The sequence below is a fragment of the Tiliqua scincoides genome, chromosome 1 (genome assembly GCF_035046505.1).
Source record: "Tiliqua scincoides isolate rTilSci1 chromosome 1, rTilSci1.hap2, whole genome shotgun sequence".
NCBI lineage: Eukaryota > Metazoa > Chordata > Lepidosauria > Squamata > Scincidae > Tiliqua > Tiliqua scincoides.
The window spans coordinates 68,168,169-68,187,018 of NC_089821.1; the positions used below are offsets into that span (position 1 = coordinate 68,168,169).

The following is an 18,850-nucleotide window of genomic DNA, read 5'->3' on the forward strand; positions in this document are numbered from 1 at the left end:
ATGGCTGTGGACAATTCCACCATGGTGACAGAATTCATTCTTGTTGGACTCACAGACCGGTTAGAGCTCCAGCTTCCTCTCTTTGTTATATTCCTGGTGATCTACGTTCTAACATTGGCTGGGAATTTGGGAATGATTGTACTGATCAGGATCAATCCCCAGCTTCACACTCCTATGTACTTCTTCCTCCACAATCTCTCTGTGGTTGATCTCTGTTATTCTTCCGTCTTTTTCCCAAAGCTGCTGATGAATTTCATGCAATCAAAAACCATTTCTTATGCTGGATGCATCACCCAACATTGCTTTTTTGTTGTGTTTGTGAGCACGGAAGGGTTCCTGCTAGCAGCAATGGCATATGACCGTTATGTGGCCGTTTGTAATCCACTGCTCTATACTGCCCTTATGACCAAAAGGGTCTGCATTCAACTAGTAGTAGGGTCATATTTAGGAGGAATACTGAATTCTTTCACACATACATCTGGCTTGCTCAGACTATCATTCTGTACTCATAGAACAATCAATCACTTTTTTTGTGATACCCCAGCTGTATTGAAAGTTGCATGCTCAGATATCCACATTAATGAACTTTTGTTGGTTACCTTCTCTGGGATCGTTGCTCTTTCTACCCTCCTGTTCATCATAATTTCCTACTTGTGCATTATCTCCTCAGTCCTAAAGATCCAGTCTTCTGAGGGCAAAATCAAAGCCTTCTCCACCTGTGCCTCCCATCTGACAGTCGTGACCTTGTTCTATGGACCTGTAAGCTTAAGTCACTTACAACCCAGCTCCATGTACTCTCAGGAGCAAGAGAAAGTCTCAGCTGTGTTCTACACTCTGTTAGTCCCAATGCTGAATCCGCTCATCTACAGTTTGAGGAACAAGGAGGTAAAGGATGCTGTGAAGAACATGATCAGCAGAAACCGCGGGAGGGGGGTCTTTCATATGTAATCCCTGCCATGGTTTCTAGTCCAATAAGTAAATGGGGGGGGGGACTTTTAATAAAATCCAATAATTAAGACTAATTTTCTATACATCTACCTGCACTATCTGTTATTTTCCTCACTATAAGCTGTACAAAAGATGCAACTGATTCTACATTTTCAGAATATTTTTTTAAGATGGTAATGTAATAAGTAATAATAAAGAGTTGTTGGTTGTATAGATTTTCCTTCTTCTTTTCATTTGTTCTCTGTTTTATTATTTGTTTTACTCACTACATCTTCCCTGAAGTGGAATGAATATTTTTCTGCCAAAATGCTGAAACCTTGAAAACATTTTATTTGGAACAGGGGAACATGGGTAATACTGTGCTGATCAGCAATTATTAAAATGGCAAGGACCAGCCCACTTCCCAATCAATCAATACTTGGGGGGGGGGGGAGTGGAGCAGAAACTCCAAAAAGAAAGTATATAGCTTTCTAGGTAAGTACAAATGATTTCTGTGCTCATGCCAACGGCATTGCTAGCAGGGTGCAGGGGTGTGAATCTCATTGGGTACGGTGCAGTCAGGGGGTGGGTGACTTGGGGGGATGACGCCACTACTGGCCAAAATTGTGAAATCTTGGTATTTTTGAATAATACCATCATGCTATATATCATTCAATGTGGGAATTCATGCAGAATGCAATGAACGAAACCCTGTCTAGATATCTATATTTTATCAAATATTATGGCCAAATAACCAGAAAAGGAAAACACAACTGCCTTCTGTAACAGTGGATTTTCTTAACTCAAAACTGATTAATGAGTCTGATTGTTCTGAGAGCCAATGATGTATTTTTATGACACAGCAGGGAACCGATAAGTCATTAGTATGAGTCAGCTCTCATTTTCATGTCTCAGAGCTAATACTTATTCAGTTGTGCGAGTGTCATCGAATTGGCCACTGATTTTTTTGTTGGTTAATGATTTGTTGGGTGACCTATACTGTTATATAGCAAAATGAATGAGTGAATGAATGAATGACTAGGGATGACACCAATCCTACCATTGAGGCTGGGTGTAGGATATTGTCATTTGTTCTGTACGGTCTGGTATTAGAGCAGCATCATGGGAATGATGCAGTGAGCTCACACACTGTGTGATGCAAACTCCAGTGATGCCTCAGACCCACACCTCTCTTGAAACCTCTTGCAGTAGTAGGCAACCTTCAGTCTCGAAAGACTATGGTATCGCGCTCTGAAAGGTGGTTCTGGAACAGCGTCTAGTGTGGCTGAAAAGGCCAATTCGGGAGTGACAATCCCTTCCACACTGGGAGCAAGTGCAGTCTGTCCTTGGTCTGTCTCCCTGGCTATGGGCCTTCCTTCTTTGCCTCTTTGCCTCAGACTTTTGGCCAAGTGTCTCTTCAAACTGGGAGAGGCCATGCTGCACAGCCTGCCTCCAAGCACAACGCTCAGAGGCCAAGGTTTCCCATCTGTTGAGGTTCATTCCTAAGGCTTTCAGATCCCTCTTGCAGATATCCTTGTATCGCAGCTGTGGTCTACCTGTAGGGCGCTTTCCTTGCACGAGTTCTCCATAGAGAAACAAACCTCCATAGAGAATCTAACCTCTTGTACTAGGCCAGGGGTCGGCAACCTGCGGCTCTAGAGCCGCATGTGGCTCTTTCAGCTGTCTGCTGCGGCTCCTCCCGGTGAAAGTGGCAAAGGGGGTAACAGGAGGCACCTGTGTTGGGAGGGCAGGCTGCTTCCCTCCTCTCCCTTCACCCCCACCTTGGTTTCCCTTTTCAATTTTGCCCGCTCTGCAGGCTTAAGCTCCCTGTTTTTCCCTTCCCCAACTCTCCAGCAGGACGCCCTCCTCCTCAGCCATTGCGAGCCCTTGCAGGTCCCCACTCAGTGCAAGGAGAGGCTTTCCTCCACAGCTGAGGAGACATCCTGTGTGTCTACTCAGTAGTAAGCCCCATTACAGCGGATGAAGCTTACTCCCAGGAAAGGGTGACTGGGATGGCAGCCTTGGAGCCTGCTCCTATGTGTGTCTACTCAGTTGTAAGCCCAATTACAGCGGATGAAGCTTACTCCCAGGAAAGGGTGCCTGGGATGGCAGCCTTGGAGCCTGCTCAAGGCCAAGCGCAAGGACAGGTGAGTGGGAGCCTGCGAAGGTCTGTTTGAGAGCAAGCCCCGATGTAGTCCCTGGGCTACTCCCAGGAAGGTGTGGAGGGCTGTAGCCTCAGCCCCCTCCTGTGCAGGTCTACTCACAAGTAAGCTGTAGTCAGTGGGGCTTCCTCCCAGGAAGGTGTGGAGGGCTGTAGCCTCAGCCTCCTCCTGTGCAGGTCTACTCACAAGTAAGCCCCACTGTAGTCAGTGGGGCTTCTCCCAGGAAAGTGTGGAGAGGACTGCAACCTGAGAGCTCCAACCAACTTGTCTGCTCAGAAGTCCCATTGTAGTCAATGGGGCTTACTCCCAGGATAGTAAGGATCCTGCGATACAAGGACATCTGCAAGAGGGATCTGAAGGCCTTAGGGATGGACCTCAACAAGTGGGAAACCCTGGCCTCTGAGCGGCCCGCTTGGAGGCAGGCTGTGCAGCATGGCCTTTCCCAGTTTGAAGAGACACTTTGCCAACAGTCTGAGGCTAAGAGGCAAAGAAGGAAGGCCCATAGCCAGGGAGACAGACCAGGGACAGACTGCACTTGCTCCCGGTGTGGAAGGGATTGTCACTCCCGGATTGGCCTTTTCAGCCACACTAGACGCTGTGCCAGAACCACCTTTCAGAGCGCGATACCATAGTCTTTCGAGACTGAAGGTTGCCAATACCAAAGTGTGGAGAGGGTTGCAGCCTGAGTGAGGGAGGGCAGGCAGGCAGGGCAGAAGCTGGCCTGTGGCTGCCCCCCACCTCTGGCTTCTTCTCTTCCCCACCTCTGGAGTCTGTGTCCTTTTTTCCTTCCAGCAGGGTGCCTCTGGAAGATGGGGGGAGTTCTTTAGTATCCATGTAAGATAAGCAGATGTCATAACCGACATATGTATTTGAATCCTGGAAGATCTGGTGAGTAGATAGATGTGGTGTCAGCAGTGGCCCCTTTAAGGGTAAGGCCTGGGCTTCCAGGGAGTGTGCTGCACAGCTGCAGCCACTTGAAGGCAATAGGGCCCTCAGGGATATAAGGAGCACCTGAGGCAGGAAGGGGGGTGTGAGTTGGAGAAGGAGTACAGGTTGGAGAGGAGACTGACTTGCCTTATTGACTTGGATACTCTGACTTACTCTGATTTAACTGACTTACTTTGGAATCTGACCTTGGACTGTGACTTGGCTTATTGACTTTGGACTCTGCCCTGGATACTCTGACTGACTTTGTGACTAATGGACTGCTGGAGACACTGGAGTTTGGTGTGTGGCTGCTGTGCCCAAGACCTGCTGAGGACCCAGGGTCTGCTGTAGTAGTGGGAGGCTGCTGGCAGGAGAGAGGACCTCTGCAGGTTGAACAGGGGAGCTACCCTGGAGGTGGGGTCCAGCAGGACTGCAGGGCAGAACCAGGGTCATTTGTTGGGGGAAAGAAGGGGAGCTAATTTGCTTAAAGTGGGCATAATTCTCTAGGCAGAGAATGGCCTTGGAATCAGGCAAAACACCATAGAGGACCAGGTGTCTGAAAACACAAGACAAGAATGTATGACAAAACTAACTAAAAGCTACAAGAGGGGGCTACATTATAAAAATGGGACCTATAAGAGCATAAAGGTAAAAAAAAAAAAAAACTATATATGCAGTGTTATCTTCATTTTAGATGTCAAAAGGGTTTTGTGGCTCCCGAGGTTTATTTCCTCCGGAAAATGGGTCCAAATGGCTCTTTGAGTGTTTAAGGTTGCCGACCCCTGTACCAGGCAGAACATGCCTCTGTACTTGCCCAGCAAGGCAATGAACTTTCCAGAACCTCTCTGGAAGCATCTCCAGATTCTAATAAGTCCTAAGCATTCCCCGAGGGATGGTTATGCACAATTTGTCATAGCTGGCCCAGAGGTAATCAAGATCTAGCCTAGCCCAGGGTTCATATTCAGTGTTTAGCTGGAAAAAACTACTATGGATTGTGGTTCAGTTATAAAAGGGTTACCACTGAGGACAGAAAAGGGTGGGAAGAAACATTAGAGAACCAGAGGGAAAACTGAGAGAGTCAGGTTCTCTTCTGAAGCCTTATCATATATGGGAAGAGCCTTCCAGAACCTTCCAACAGTGGCTATATAAGCAGCACATTCCCTCAGGTAAGGGCTGCTGCTGCTATCTCCATTGGGTCTCTGTACCCTTGTCTTTGAGTTTTGCCTGAAGAGAGTGGTAGCTGCTGGTTTCCACAATGACATTTCAGTAGCAACAGCAGTCAGCTTATAGGAGACAGGCAGGGTAGCAGGGCAAGACCTACTGGTGTTCCTGGAGCGGAGGCAAAATGCTAAGTTTCTTCAGGCACAGGGATGCCTGTGTAAAGCACCCCTCCCCCTCGCCTTCAGAGCCAGCTGTGGCTGCAAAAGCTGTAAGGGACATAAGGAAATACGTTTCAAAATACCATAGTTGCTCTTTGAATCAGATGAAAAGCACAGAAAGGTAAACACTACAATCCATTTGGAGGCTTTGACATGTGGAGGCAGGTTTTGCAGATATCTTAGCTGTAAAAGAAGCCACATCAGGAAATGCATGCTGTGTGCAGGGATTGCACCGATAAGTGTCCCATACAGAAGACAGACATTGCAGTCTGTATAAGCAATACAGGTGAGCATCGCTTAGCAATGTTCCAACCAGCCACAGACCTCATATGCGACAGCCACCATTGTTCCCTGTTCCCCCCAGCCCCCGAAGGCAAGGAGAGCCATGCTCCCCTCACCTGAGCCTTGCAGGGGCAACGCACATCCACGCACTTCCTCTCCAAGGCTCACACTGCCCATTTTGACCAAAAACACATGACTTCCGGTTTCCCGGGAAACAGGAAGTCACATCTTTTCACCCGAAATGGGCATTCTGAGACTTGTAGAGGCAGTGCACTGACTCTGCAAGGCTCAGAAAAGCTTCTGGAGACGAGGGGAGCTTGGCTCCCCTCACCTTTGGAGGCACCACATAGCATAAAGTCTCACTTGATGACGGGGGTGCTGGTCCGCATCCCTGTAGCTAAGTGACGCATGACTGTACTGCCAATCATGACTGTGTTACCAGAGAGGGAGGATCCAGCTACCCTTCCCCCAAAATATGCTCAGGATTCATACCAAGATCCTAAGTGAGACATTGTAATGGTAGGTATCCTGGGATAACAAGTTTATGTTTGCTTACTCAGAAGTAAATCCCATTTTCTTCAATGGGGTTTACTCTCAGGAAACTGAGCATAGGAATGCAGTGTGGGATTAGCTGCCTGCTGGGCAGGGCACATCCACAAAGCAAAATTCTGAAATCTTTCATGGGATATGAAGAGATTTCTGCTAACTCTTGATGGGCTCACTGAACAGATCCAGTGAAGGATGACCTGCAAAGTACATAGAGCAAAAAAAAAATGACATAAAGGAACAAAGAAACAACCAAAGACCTTTTAATATGCAGATATTAAGCAATACAAGCCATAGTAACACAGAGAGAACAATCTCACAGAGATAACATCTCTTGATTTACTAATCTTTTCATTGCTTCCTTCACTTTGACTGCCTCCTTGGAATCAGGAGGAAAGGAGAGAAAGAGCTAGGGGTCATCAGCATATTGATGGCACCCTACCCCAAACCTCCAGATGACCTCTCCCAGCAGCTTCATGTAGATGTTGAACAGAATGGGGGACAGAATGGAGCCTTGCGGCACCCCACATCTAACAGGCCAGGATGCTGAACAAGCATGCCCCAGCACCACCTTCTGGGATCTGTCAGCCAGGAAGGAGCGGAACCACTGCAGAACAGTGCCTCCAAGCCCCAGCTCAGCCAACCAACCCAGAAGGACACCATGGTCAATGGTGTTGAAGGCCCCTGAGAGGTCCAGCAGGACTAACAGGGATGCACTCCCCCTGTCCATTCCCCGGTACAGGTAATCCACCAAAGCAGCCAAGGCAGTCTCTGTCCCAATCCCTGGCCTGATGCCAGACCGAAAAGATCCAGATAATTAGCTTTGTCCAAGACCCTCTGGAGCTGGGATGCCACCACCTTGCCTAATCACCCTGCCCAGAAATGGAATATTAGAAACTGGACGGAAGTTCTTCAAGTTAGTAGGATCCAGGGAGGGTTTTTTTAGGAGGGGACAAATCACCACCTGTTTCAAGGCCGGTAGCAGTACCCCCTCCCTCAGAGAAGAATTCATCACCCTCCCTGTCCACTCAGCCAGTCCCTCCCAGCCAGATCTAACTAGCCACAATGGACAAGATTTACTAATCTTTTCATTGCTTCCTTCACATCCTTGTTCCTTAAACTATAAATCAAGGGATTTAGCATGGGAATTACAAGAGTATAAAATACAGAAATGAATTTGTCTTGGTCCGTTGCATATTCTGAGCTAGGCCGCATGTACATAAACATTACAGTCCCATAGAATATAGTGATAGCGGTGAGGTGAGAAGCACAAGTGGAGAAGGCCTTGCGCCTACCCTCAGCAGAGCGGATCTTCACAATGGTGGCAATGATGTATACATAGGACACAAGGACAACTAAGACGGTACCCATGACAAATATGGAGGCCAAAGTAAAATGAACAGTATTTGTGACAATGAGGTCGGAACAAGACAGCTTCACAATGGGGGGAATATCGCAGAAGAAATGATTGATGACATTGGAGCCACAGAAAGACAAACTAAATATGAAAATGGTGTGTGTCGTTGCACTCACAATGCAAGCTAGGTACGATGCAATAACAAGGAAGACACACCGTCTTTTGGACATGGCAGTGCTATACAGCAGTGGGTTACAAATTGCTACAAAGCGGTCGTAGGCCATCACGCTCAAGATGCAAGCTTCGTTTGTCGCAAAGATGCAGAAAAAATAAAACTGAATGGCACACTCAACAAAAGGAATGGTGTTGTCGTCAGATACCAAAGTCATGAGCATCTTAGGAGCAACAGCAGAGGAATAACCAAGATCTATAATGGACAGGTTGCTGAGAAAGAAGTACATTGGAGTCTGAAGTCTCGCATCCAGATGACTTAAGATAATGATGCCAAGGTTCCCAACTAGGGTGATAATGTAAATCACAAGGAACAGCACAAAGAGGGGGATCTGCAGCTCTGGGAGATCTGAAAATCCCACCAAAATGAATTCTGTCACTGTGGTGTGATTTCTTCCCTCCATTTATGTTCCTTCATTCTCCACTAGAAGATGGAAAGAAGTTCTATTAAATAAACACTCAAGATTCAAGCATACTTGTTGCATCTCCTGCTGAATCTCTTGCTGCGTCTTTCAGCTTTTTTGACAAGTTTTTACATATACAGATTACCCCTAGGAAGATTACCCCTAATCCGGACATCCAAAATCTAGACAATTCTGAAATCCAGACCACTTTTGTCCAGTGGCATACCCAGAGGGTTGCAAGGTGGGCAAAATCCCTGGGCGCTGTGCTTGACGGGGCAGTGCTGCAACCCTCTCACCACTCTGGGTGCAGCCACTGTTGGCGTCATTCTGCTCCACTCTGAGGGCCGCCCCCTCCACTCCCTTTCTTTAAGAACAGCCAAGAGTGGCTGCACTCCAGTGTCTGAGGGCCGTAAGGAGACGGGAGGGGGTGGCCCTCAGAGCAATGAAAAGCAGTGCATGCCTCCTCCACCTTCAGAGGACACGCGTGCCACTTCTGGCTCTGATGGAGCCTTTTGCACCACTTCTAAGCGGCGCAAAAAGGCTCCATCATACAAAAGCAAGCGCCTCTTCCAGGTGCAAACCTCCTGGGTGCTGCTTTCATCAATACCAAAACACCCCAATGGAGCCTTTTCACGCCACTTAGAAGTGATGCAAATGACTCCATTAGAGCCTGGGCTGCCTCCTCCATTGCCCCTTTGATAAAAGGGGCAATGGAGGAGGCAGCCACGCAGAATAATAATGACTCATTTACTATTTCATGAATAAATGAATACGTTCATATAGTTACTTAATACACTTGATCTTAGCCAAGAGGCCGAGAAGCGATATTTATTTAGTCTAACAAAAACAGCCAGTTTATGCATCAGACTGAACACTGAAGAGTTCAGGAACATCATCATATGAATTTTTCCTCTGGTAACATTCCTACATTACTGCTTCCTTGACATATACCTGTTCATCATCTCTTGTGGTTTAACTTGGATTTAAATCTCCCATGTGCACTGTTTGTCACTCTTGAATGTCAAGAACACAAATCTGATGGTTTATGGATTCCTCAATAAAGTCACTGGATTACTGGATAAAGTCACTAACTTTTGATTCAACTTCCACAGGTTCACTCAATAGAACTGGATGTAAGTTCTCAATTTTAGTCCTTTTTTCTCTTGATTTTGAGTTTGTTCTTAGTGGATTAAGGGCACAATCCTAACCAACTTTCCAGTACTGACATGGCTGTGCCAATGTGGTGTGCACTCCATCCTGCAATGGGGAGGCAGTCAAGGAGGCCTCCTCAAGGTAAGGGCCTTTTTGTTACCTTTCTTTGGGTCTGCATTGTGGCTAGGTCAGTGCTGGATGGTTAGGATTGCACCCTAAATGACTTGAAACAGCTGGGTCTTCTAGGAGCATACAGAACCACCCATGCACAAATTTGTAAATCGGAGGAAGAATAACCAAACATAAATTTCAATTCTAAACAACATGAATATTATTTGGAAGTCAACAAGGGAAACAAAAGAAGACAGACTATTTGATCTTTATCAGTCAAGCTGGTAGAGCCCACCTGTGAAAAGCGGAGATGTTTCATCCATGAATGCAAAATTGTTGTGTTAATTAACAAATAGTGAGTAAATATACTATTCATTGTCAACCAGGGATACATACCCTGGGGACATCATTGTGAGTGTTTATTTTCTTCAGGGCAACTAGGGATTTGTAGATGATTAGATATGTTTTCTCCAGTATACTGCAATTCACCTAATTTCCCTAGTTACAAATATGAAATTTATAGTGAAAAGCTGAACCCATCAGGCTAAAAATCTGAATTGTTTTCTTCCCAACTAATTGAAAATCAAAAATTAGTGTCTTGGTGTGGATACATAGTCACAAAGAAGAAAACTCGTTGGTTCCACGTTACTTAGCAATGTGCAAAGGCCAGTCATGATGGAGAATTCTGTAGAAAAGAGCACTCTTGAGGGTAAGAATGTTATATAGCAGCGAATTACCCAGCTTCAAAGCCTCTCGATTACCCTGCAATGTGTGCAGACTCATACAAAATAAAGAACTCTGTGGAAGACCTGTACAGTGGTGCAGAGCAAAATGCAGGAGCCAACTTGAAATATTCCTTTCCACTTTCTCAGATTCTGCAAATCCAGGGCCCACTCCCTAAGATCCATTGACTAGAGCTTCCCCCAGTGTATTTTAAGGGATTAAATCAATCAATCAATGAATCAAGCAGTCTATTCTTGACCGGCAGCCTATCCTGGGTTCTCAGGGCTGCAGCAGCGCCAAAAATGGTTGCAGCTGCACCCTGCATGCTCCGCCAGCAGTGCCAGCAGCTCCTCGGAAGAAGGGGAACTTTCATCCCCTTCCCCCGGGTAAGGCGAGTAACCCTCCAATGGGGCTACTCAATTCCACATCAATCCGAGGGTTGGCGTAGAATTTTGAGTCTCCGTGTTGGGCCGGCGACCTGAAACGGAGGCTCAGGATAAGATGGAGTGAAGCTCCACCAGTCCCGCTTCCCTCCTGCCCTGCTCCCTTCCATCTGCACGCCTCCTCCCCACCCTATGTTACAGTATGTGCCCCATACAGTGATAGAAATAAATTTGCTCTTTTGGTTCTTTAGCTAGGCAGCCGAATAAGAATTGACAGAGATCTGAAGCTGTTCTACTTCATGCAGCTTTATTGCTCCATCAATCACAGGATAGAACAGATCGTCATAGGACAGAGACCAGGCCCCCCATTACCTCCCACTTATACTTGAATTTATAATAACAAGTTATATAAACCCTTGACGTAAACTTTGGCTCCAGTTTACAGGACTTTCCATACCTCCCCTCCGATGGTCACCATGGTCCAAACATCTTGTCATATTTGTTCAACAAATATTGTGACATATTTGTTCTTCCAACAAAAGTACAAAAGTCCTTGGCCCCAAGTTGACCAAGCCTTTTGGTCTCCTCACTTTATCTGCCACATAGGCAGACTTCAGCTGACAGTAGGCCTCAGCCATTCATTTTACAGAGCAATAACCATTTCTAACTCCTTAGGTACATGATTACATTAATAATGGCAACCTTCAGTCTCAAAAGTCTATGGTATCGCGCTCTGAAAGGTGGTTCTGGCACAGTGTCTAGTGTGGCTGAAAAGGCCAATCCGGGAGTGACAATCCCTTCCACACCGGGAGCAAGTGCAGTCTGTCCCTGGTCTGTCTCCCTGGCTATGGGCCTTCCTTCTTTGCCTCTTTGCCTCAGACTTTTGGCCAAGTGTCTCTTCAAACTGGGAAAGGCCATGCTGCACAGCCTGCCTCCAAGCGGGCCGCTCAAAGGCCAGGGTTTCCCACTTGTTGAGGTCCATCGCTAAGGCCTTCAGATCCCTCTTGCAGATGTCCTTGTATCGCAGCTGTGGTCTACCTGTAGGGGGCTTTCCTTGCACGAGTTCTCCATAGAGGAGATCCTTTGGGATCCGGCCATCATCCATTCTCACGACATGACCGAGCCAACGCAGGTGTCTCTGTTTCAGCAGTGCATACATGCTAGGGATTCCAGCACGTTCCAGGACTGTGTTGTTATGAACTTTGTCCTGCCAGGTGATGCCGAGAATGCGCCGGAGGCAGCACATGTGGAAAGCGTTCAGTTTCCTCTCCTGTTGTGAGCGGAGAGTCCATGACTCGCTGCAGTACGGAAGTGTACTCAGGATGCAAGCTCTGTAGACCTGGATCTTGGTATGTTCTGTCAGCTTCTTGTTGGACCAGACTCTCTTTGTGAGTCTGGAAAACGTGGTAGCTGCTTTACTGATGCGTTTGTTTAGCTCAGTATGGAGAGAAAGAGTGTCGGAGATCGTTGAGCCAAGGTACACAAAGTCATGGACAACCTCCAGTTCATGCGCAGAGATTGTAATGCAGGGAGGTGATGCATTGATGACCTGGCCACCACTATCAAGAAGATCCCCGTAAAAGAGCCATTGTTCATCCTTGACGATTTCAATGCTAGAGTTGGTGCTGATAACAGTTCGTGGCCCACTTGCTTAGGTCAGTTCGGCATTGGGAAGATGAACGAGAATGGCCAACGCCTGCTAGAGTTTTGCTGTCATCATGGTCTCTGTGTCAGCAATACGTTCTTCAACACGAAGCCCCAACATAGAGTCTCTTGGAGACACCCAAGATCAAAGCACTGGCACCAGCTCAACCTGATTCTCACCAGATGCTCCAGCCTTCCCAGCACCAAGATCACACACAGCTATCAGAGTGCTGCCTGTGACACTGACCACTCCCTGGTGTGCAGCAGAGTGAAACTGCAAACAAAGCGACTGTATCACACGAAAAAGGAAGGAAGACCTTGCATTGATACCAGCAAGACCTGGGATCAGAGAAAAGTGGAGGAATTTGCACGAGCGCTTGAGGAATCTCTTCCAGGCCCGTTCGATGCAAACACATCCAACAGATGGGAACATTTCAAGAATGCCGTTTACAACACCGCCTTGTCCATATTTGGCAAGAAGACCAACAAGATGGCAGACTGGTTTGAAGCCCACTCTGAGGAGTTGGCACCAGTCATTGAGGAAAAGAGGAGAGCTCAAGCAGCACACAAGGCCTATCCCAGTGAGCGCAACCTGCAGGTCCTCCGAGCTGCTCGCAGCAAAGTCCAGCAGACTGCCAGGAGATGTGCTAACGACTACTGGCTTCAGCTCTGCTCCCAGATACAGGTAGCAGCTGACACAGGCAACATCAAGGGGATGTATGACGGTATCAAGTGGGCCCTAGGTCCAACACAGAAGAAAATTGCCCCTCTGAAGTCTGCCACAGGCGAGGTCATCCAGGATCGGGCGCAGCAGATGGAACGCTGGGTGCAGCACTACTCTGAGCTATATTCCAGAGAAAATGTAGTCACCGAAGAAGTGCTGAACAACACTGAGTGCCTGCCTTTGCTGGAGGAGCTTGACAGTGAACCAACCCTAGATGATTACATAGGTTACATGATTACATGCAGAGATTATAAAACAGGTAAACCCCTAAAATCTCCCTCAACAGTAAGGCAATTTGGTGGCTGGATAAGGCAGGCCTACTAGACTGCTGATGTTTGCGCTAAATGTAAGCATACCTGTCAGACAATGGGGCAAGGGCCAATCAGGGCATAAGAACATAAGAACAGCCCCACTGGATCAGGCCATGGGCCCATCTAGTCCAGCTTCCCGTATCTCACAGTGGCCTACCAAATGCCCCAGGGAGCACACCAGACAACAAGAGACCTGCATCCTGGTTCCCTCCCTTGCATCTGGCATTCTGACAGGCCATTTCTAAAATTAGGAGGTTGCACATACACATCATGGCTTGTAACCCATAATGGATTTTCCAAACTTGTCCAATCCCCTTTTAAAGGCATCCAGGCCAGATGCCGTCACCACATCCAGTGGCAAGGAGTTCCACAGACCAACCACACGCTGAGTAAAGAAATATTTTATTTCCTCTGTCCTAACTCTCCCAACACTCAATTTTAGTGGTTGTCCCCTGGTTCTCGTGTTATGTGAGAGTGTAAAGAGCATCTCTCTATCACTTTGCTGAATTATTGCATAGAACAAGAAGAGATGGGGAAAGCTGATGCAATCCCTGCCCAGGATGATGCAATGACATTCCTCAGTGATGAGGTCATGGTGTTTCCCACTGGCTGACAGGAGTCCAACAAGCACACTCCACAGGTGTGGGTTGCAGGAGAGAGTCGCTGCACGAATCTCTGCTGGACGGACACCTGATTTGCTGATTACTTGGACTGTTTGCTGGACTGCCTCTTATTGCCAATTTCTGGAACTGCCTTCTGCTTGTAAATACTGCCTGTAAATAGACTCTGGTGCTGGGACTTCCCTGGGAATTGCCTCCTTTCTTTGGTGTTCTTCCCTATGCTCTGAGCACCACACGCTGCAGCTGCAGGCTTGCGCTTCTGCCATCTTTCTGTTTTGCCCATTATCTCTAACACTCCCTGCCCTCCGTCCGCCTCCCCCCACCCTGGAATGCCTCCTCCTCGCCTCCCTTCACGCCCCCACCTACCTCTCCACTGCCCAGCCTCACCACCGAGCAGTAGAGCTCTGGCGCTCGCCCAGTACTAACCCAGTGCCGTCCAGTGCCTCCCTCCCTCCTCTGCCCCCTCACCTCCTCTCTTGTCATTTAAGCCAAAGGGGGCTTCAGGGGGCAGCATGTCGAGCAGGACAGGTGGGGGAAGTGACGGAGGGAGTCAGAGCTGGCAGGATGGGTGAAAGAAAGAAAGAGGGTGCGTGTGTGTGTACCTGAATGAAGGAGGAGAAGGTATGTGCACACCGCCAGCTCCTCCACAGTGCCTGCTGCGACCCTGTGACCACTGCAAGGGCTAGACTGCCCCCCCCAAACAAGCAATTCCTTAAATCTCGGCTGTGGGGAGGGGCGCCTGTATGTTGCTGTGACTGTTGCCTTCCCTTAGCCTCCTGCCCTCCTCCCTCCGAGTGCCTGGCAGGGCTTTCTACAGCAGCTCGATCGTCGCACGTGGGCATTGTTGCCCATGCATTGTTGCTCCCCAGCCACCTTGTTGCCCGGTGCATTTGCTACCCCCTGCACCCCCCTAGCTACACTACTGTTCTAGCTCCCACAGTCCCTGTTCCTGCTTTCCCTGCTGCTAAGGGAGGGAGCCAGGGCCTCCTGTGCACCCAAATAGACATGGGTGACCAGGCCTCCCTGTATGAGGCGTGTTCAGAGGATCCATATCTGGCCCTCAGCTGAGGCTGGGATTCTGGCTATGCCAGGTGGCACTCAGCCTTCCTTGAGACTGATGCTGAGGCTATCAGTGCGTGGGGCTTCTATTAGGGCACAATCCTAACCCCTTATGTCAGTGCTTTCCAGTACTGACATAAGGGCAATGCAGCTATGAGGTCAGGGAACAAACATTGCTTGACTCTGAGGAGGCCTCCATGAGTGACATCCAACTGCAGGATGCAGCACATGTCCCACTGACACCGCTATGCCAGTGCTGGAAAGTACTAACATAAGGGGTTAGGACTGCACTCTTAGTGTATGGGGAAGGCTTGTCACAAATGCATGGTCACCCAGGGCAGTAGTGTAGCTTGGGGGGGTCACAGGGCTCACAGAACCAGGAGGTACACTCTTCCAGGGGACCCAGGGAAGCTCTCCCAGGGCCTCAGAGGGCTATCTAAGGCCTTAAAACATCACTTCCAGTTTTCCTGGAAAACCAGAAGTCACCTTTTAAGGCCTGGGAGGTCATGTGTGGGTAAGGCAGCACACCTTCCACCTATGCAGCTTGCCCAAGGTCCATTCCAGAAAGCTGCCCAGGTACATTTGGCAACAGCCTGGGCTATAGGACTGCTGTTGTCCAGGTTCTCAAGGACAGGCTGCTGTAACAAGAACCTAGAATGAAATATGTTTTTAAATCATACATTAAAATACAAGTTTTCTTTTTCTCCTTTGCTTCGTACCATGTGGTTTTGAATTTTGAATGAAATAGATGTCCTCTTTAGGGAACTGAAGAGCACTATCAGTCAGGTCAGTGGACATCGCCTGGGAAAAGAAAAGATCTACCACCTGTGACTACAAGAGTTGTATAAATGAACAACAAACTAACAAGCAGGAAAATAATACTTGAGGCCTGTTACAAAAATGCTAGCCTAAACGGAATTGCTGGTAACAATTAAAAACAAAACAAGCAGGCCATGGATTTTTTATGTACAGAACTGTCAGCTCTCATCTTGATCTTCCCTCTCCTTTTTTGTTGCTAGTCTGCATGCCTTATTGTTAGAGGTGTTTGTTTCTGGTGAGTAAGATAAGCTTACACTACAGTCTTATGGAACAAAATAGGCTTTCTTCTGAGTAAGGTAAATAACACCATTTTCAAACACCTCTACTCATTGTTCCAAAATGGGATTAGCACTTCTCTGGAGTATGTCAGCTTTCAATGGAGAGGATACCAGCAGTACTTCACTCCAAAACCTGTCAATGTGAGAGAGGGTGGCAAGCCCTCTGGTGGCACAGAATAGCAAAAGCATGCCAAGAAGGTTACTTGAGTCAGTCACAATATCCCTGACCTGCCTCCCTCCCCACTTACCATTCATTCATTCTGGGAACCAGGTAGGAAGACGAAATGTAGCTGGACCAGTAAATTCCAGTCCAGTTTGCAACCTTTTCAGAACAAAGGATTACTTTAAAAATTAGGTTGATTATGCTTATTAGTTTCATTGATGCTGTTTCACGTCAATAAGATTACGTTAAAGATATCTGAATTCATTAGTGTTCATCAGGTGATTTTTCCATCTAAAATGTCATAATTATGTTTATTATGAACATTAGTTAATGTGTTTTGATTAAATTCATCTTGCTGTGTTATAGTCTTACCACTGAGGGCCTATACAGTGCGTGCTGGCTCACCGCTGGTGTGCACTGTTGCAAAAATTTTGTAAGGCATGTTTGCGGGCCCTAACGCTGGAGGAGCGCTGGTGTTAGCCCAGCGCTGGCTGGCACTGGTCTAGTGTCGGCGAGCACTGGAGCTCCGCTGCTCGGTGATTGCGTGGGCTGCCTGGCAGCAGAAAGGTAGGTGGGGCCGTGGGTGGAGGCGAGGAGGAGGCATTCCGGGGTGGGGGAAGCAGGCAGAGAGGAGGAGGTGTGCTGGGGGGAGGGATCAGGACAGGAGTGAGGTGGGATCCGGAACCTCCATTTCGGGCCACCAACAACACAGAGACTCAAAATTCTACACCGACCTAATTCGAAATAGAATTGGGTAGCCCCATTATGGGGCTATGTGCTTACCTGGGGGAAGGGGCTGAAAGTTCTCTTCTCTCGAGGAGCTGCCGGCGCTGCCTGAGGAGCATGCAGAATGCAGCAGCAACCATTATTTTTGGCGCCACTGCAGCCCTGAGTGCCAGGAGCCAGTCAAGAATAAATAGACTGCTTGATTCATTGATTGATTTTATCCCTTAAAATACACTGGGGAAAACTCTGGTCAATGGATCTTAAGGACTGGGCCCTGAATTTGCAGAATCTGAGAAAGTGGAAAGGAAGATTTCAAGTTGGCTCCTGCATTTTGCTCTGCACCGCTGTACAGGTCTTCCACAGAGTTCTTTATTTTGTATGAGTCTCCACACATTGCAGGGTAATCGAGAGGCTTTGAAGCTGGGTAGTTTGCTGCCATATAACATTCTTACCCTCAAGAGTGCTCTTTCCTACAGAATTCTCCATCATAACTGGCCTTTGCACATTCCTGGGTAACATAGAACCAACAAGTTGTTTTCTCTTTTGTGACTATGTATTCACACCAAGACACTCAAAAAAACAACTCAGGATATAGACAAACAACTCAGACAAACAACTCAGCCGGATAGATTCAGTTCTTCACTATTAATACCATAGTTGCAACTAGTGAAATTAGGTGAATTGCAGTATACTGGTGAAAACATATCTAATCATCTACAAATCCCGAGTTGCCCTAAAGAAAATTACCACTCACAATGATGTCCCCAGGGTATATTTCCCTGGTTGACAATGAATAATATATATACACACCGCTTGTTAATTAACACAACAATTTTGCATTCATGGATGAAACATCTCCACTTTTCACAGGTGGGCTCTACCAGCTTGACTGATAAAGATCAAATAGTCTGTCTCCTTTTTTTCCTTGTTGACTTCCAAATAATATTCATGTTGTTTAGAATTGAAATTTATGTTTGGTTATTCTTTCTCCGTTTTACAAATTTGTGTATGGGTGGTTCTGTATGCTCACAGAAGACCCAGCTGTTTCAAGTCATTTAGGGTGCAATCCTAACCAACTTTCCAGCACTGACCTAGCCAGAATGTAGCCTTACAAACATGCTCTTACCTTGAGGAGGCCTCCTTGACTGCCTCCCCACTGCAGGATGCAGCGCACGCCACATTGGCACGGCCATGTCAGTGCAGGAACATTGGTTAGGATTGTGCCCTTAATTCACTGAACAAACTGATACAAATCAAGGGAAAAAAGGACTCAAATTGAGAGCTTACATCCAGTTCTGTTGAGTGAGCCTGTGGAAGTTGGATCAAAAGTGAGTGCTATCTCCAGTGACTTTGCTGAGGAATCAATAAATGATCAAATTTGTCTTACTTCAAGAGTGACAAACAGTGCGCGTGGGAGATTTAAATCCAAGTTGAAACACTACAGATGATGAATAGGTGTATGTCAAAGAAGCGGTAATGTAGGAACGTTACCAGAGGAAAAATTCATATGATGATGTTCCTGAACTCTTCAGTGTTCAGTCTGATGCATAAACTGGCTGTTTTTGTTGGATAAAATATATGTATTCATTCATTTACTCATGAAATGTAAATGAATCACTGCTGTTCTTCAGAGAAATATTAGCAGGCTTGAACCAGGGATTTCTGGGTTGAATTTTGCCAGAACAGATTATCACAATGGTCCTTTCTGGTAGCGTCCTGTATAGAACTAGAAATCACGACATCTTTTTTTCTCTGTATACATTTCATCAACAGAGTGTTCAGACATAGATTGTTGGTTGTTTTTTGAGTTTTGTTTTTCTTTATGGTGTAAGATTGGATAGTGGATATATGAGGCTTGCTCTGACTTTTATCAACATTTATGTAAATATAATACTGGTACCAAGAAATATGTTACTTTTAGT

General features: G+C 47.0%; 2 protein-coding genes and 1 pseudogene across 2 annotated transcripts; 1 reads left to right on the top strand and 2 right to left on the bottom strand.

Moving 5' to 3' along the window:
* On the top strand, positions 1-948 carry LOC136644638 (olfactory receptor 5J3-like). The gene has a single exon (XM_066620671.1). It carries the CDS (start codon positions 1-3, stop codon positions 946-948), a length of 948 nt encoding a protein of 315 aa, XP_066476768.1.
* Positions 949-7,279: 6,331 nt separating this feature from the next.
* Positions 7,280-8,215, bottom strand: LOC136644648 (olfactory receptor 5AR1-like). The gene has a single exon (XM_066620683.1). The coding sequence runs from the start codon at positions 8,213-8,215 to the stop codon at positions 7,280-7,282; it is 936 nt and encodes a 311-aa protein (XP_066476780.1).
* Positions 8,216-8,881: 666 nt separating this feature from the next.
* On the bottom strand, positions 8,882-9,041 carry LOC136638362 (U2 spliceosomal RNA; annotated as a pseudogene).
* Positions 9,042-18,850: the final 9,809 nt, after the last annotated feature.

Bases quoted from the DNA above. Each gene is read 5' to 3' on its own strand.
- LOC136644638 (XM_066620671.1), top strand. From the start codon at position 1: ATGGCTGTGGACAATTCCACCATGGTGACAGAATTCATTCTTGTTGGA.
- LOC136644648 (XM_066620683.1), bottom strand. From the start codon at position 8,215: ATGGAGGGAAGAAATCACACCACAGTGACAGAATTCATTTTGGTGGGA.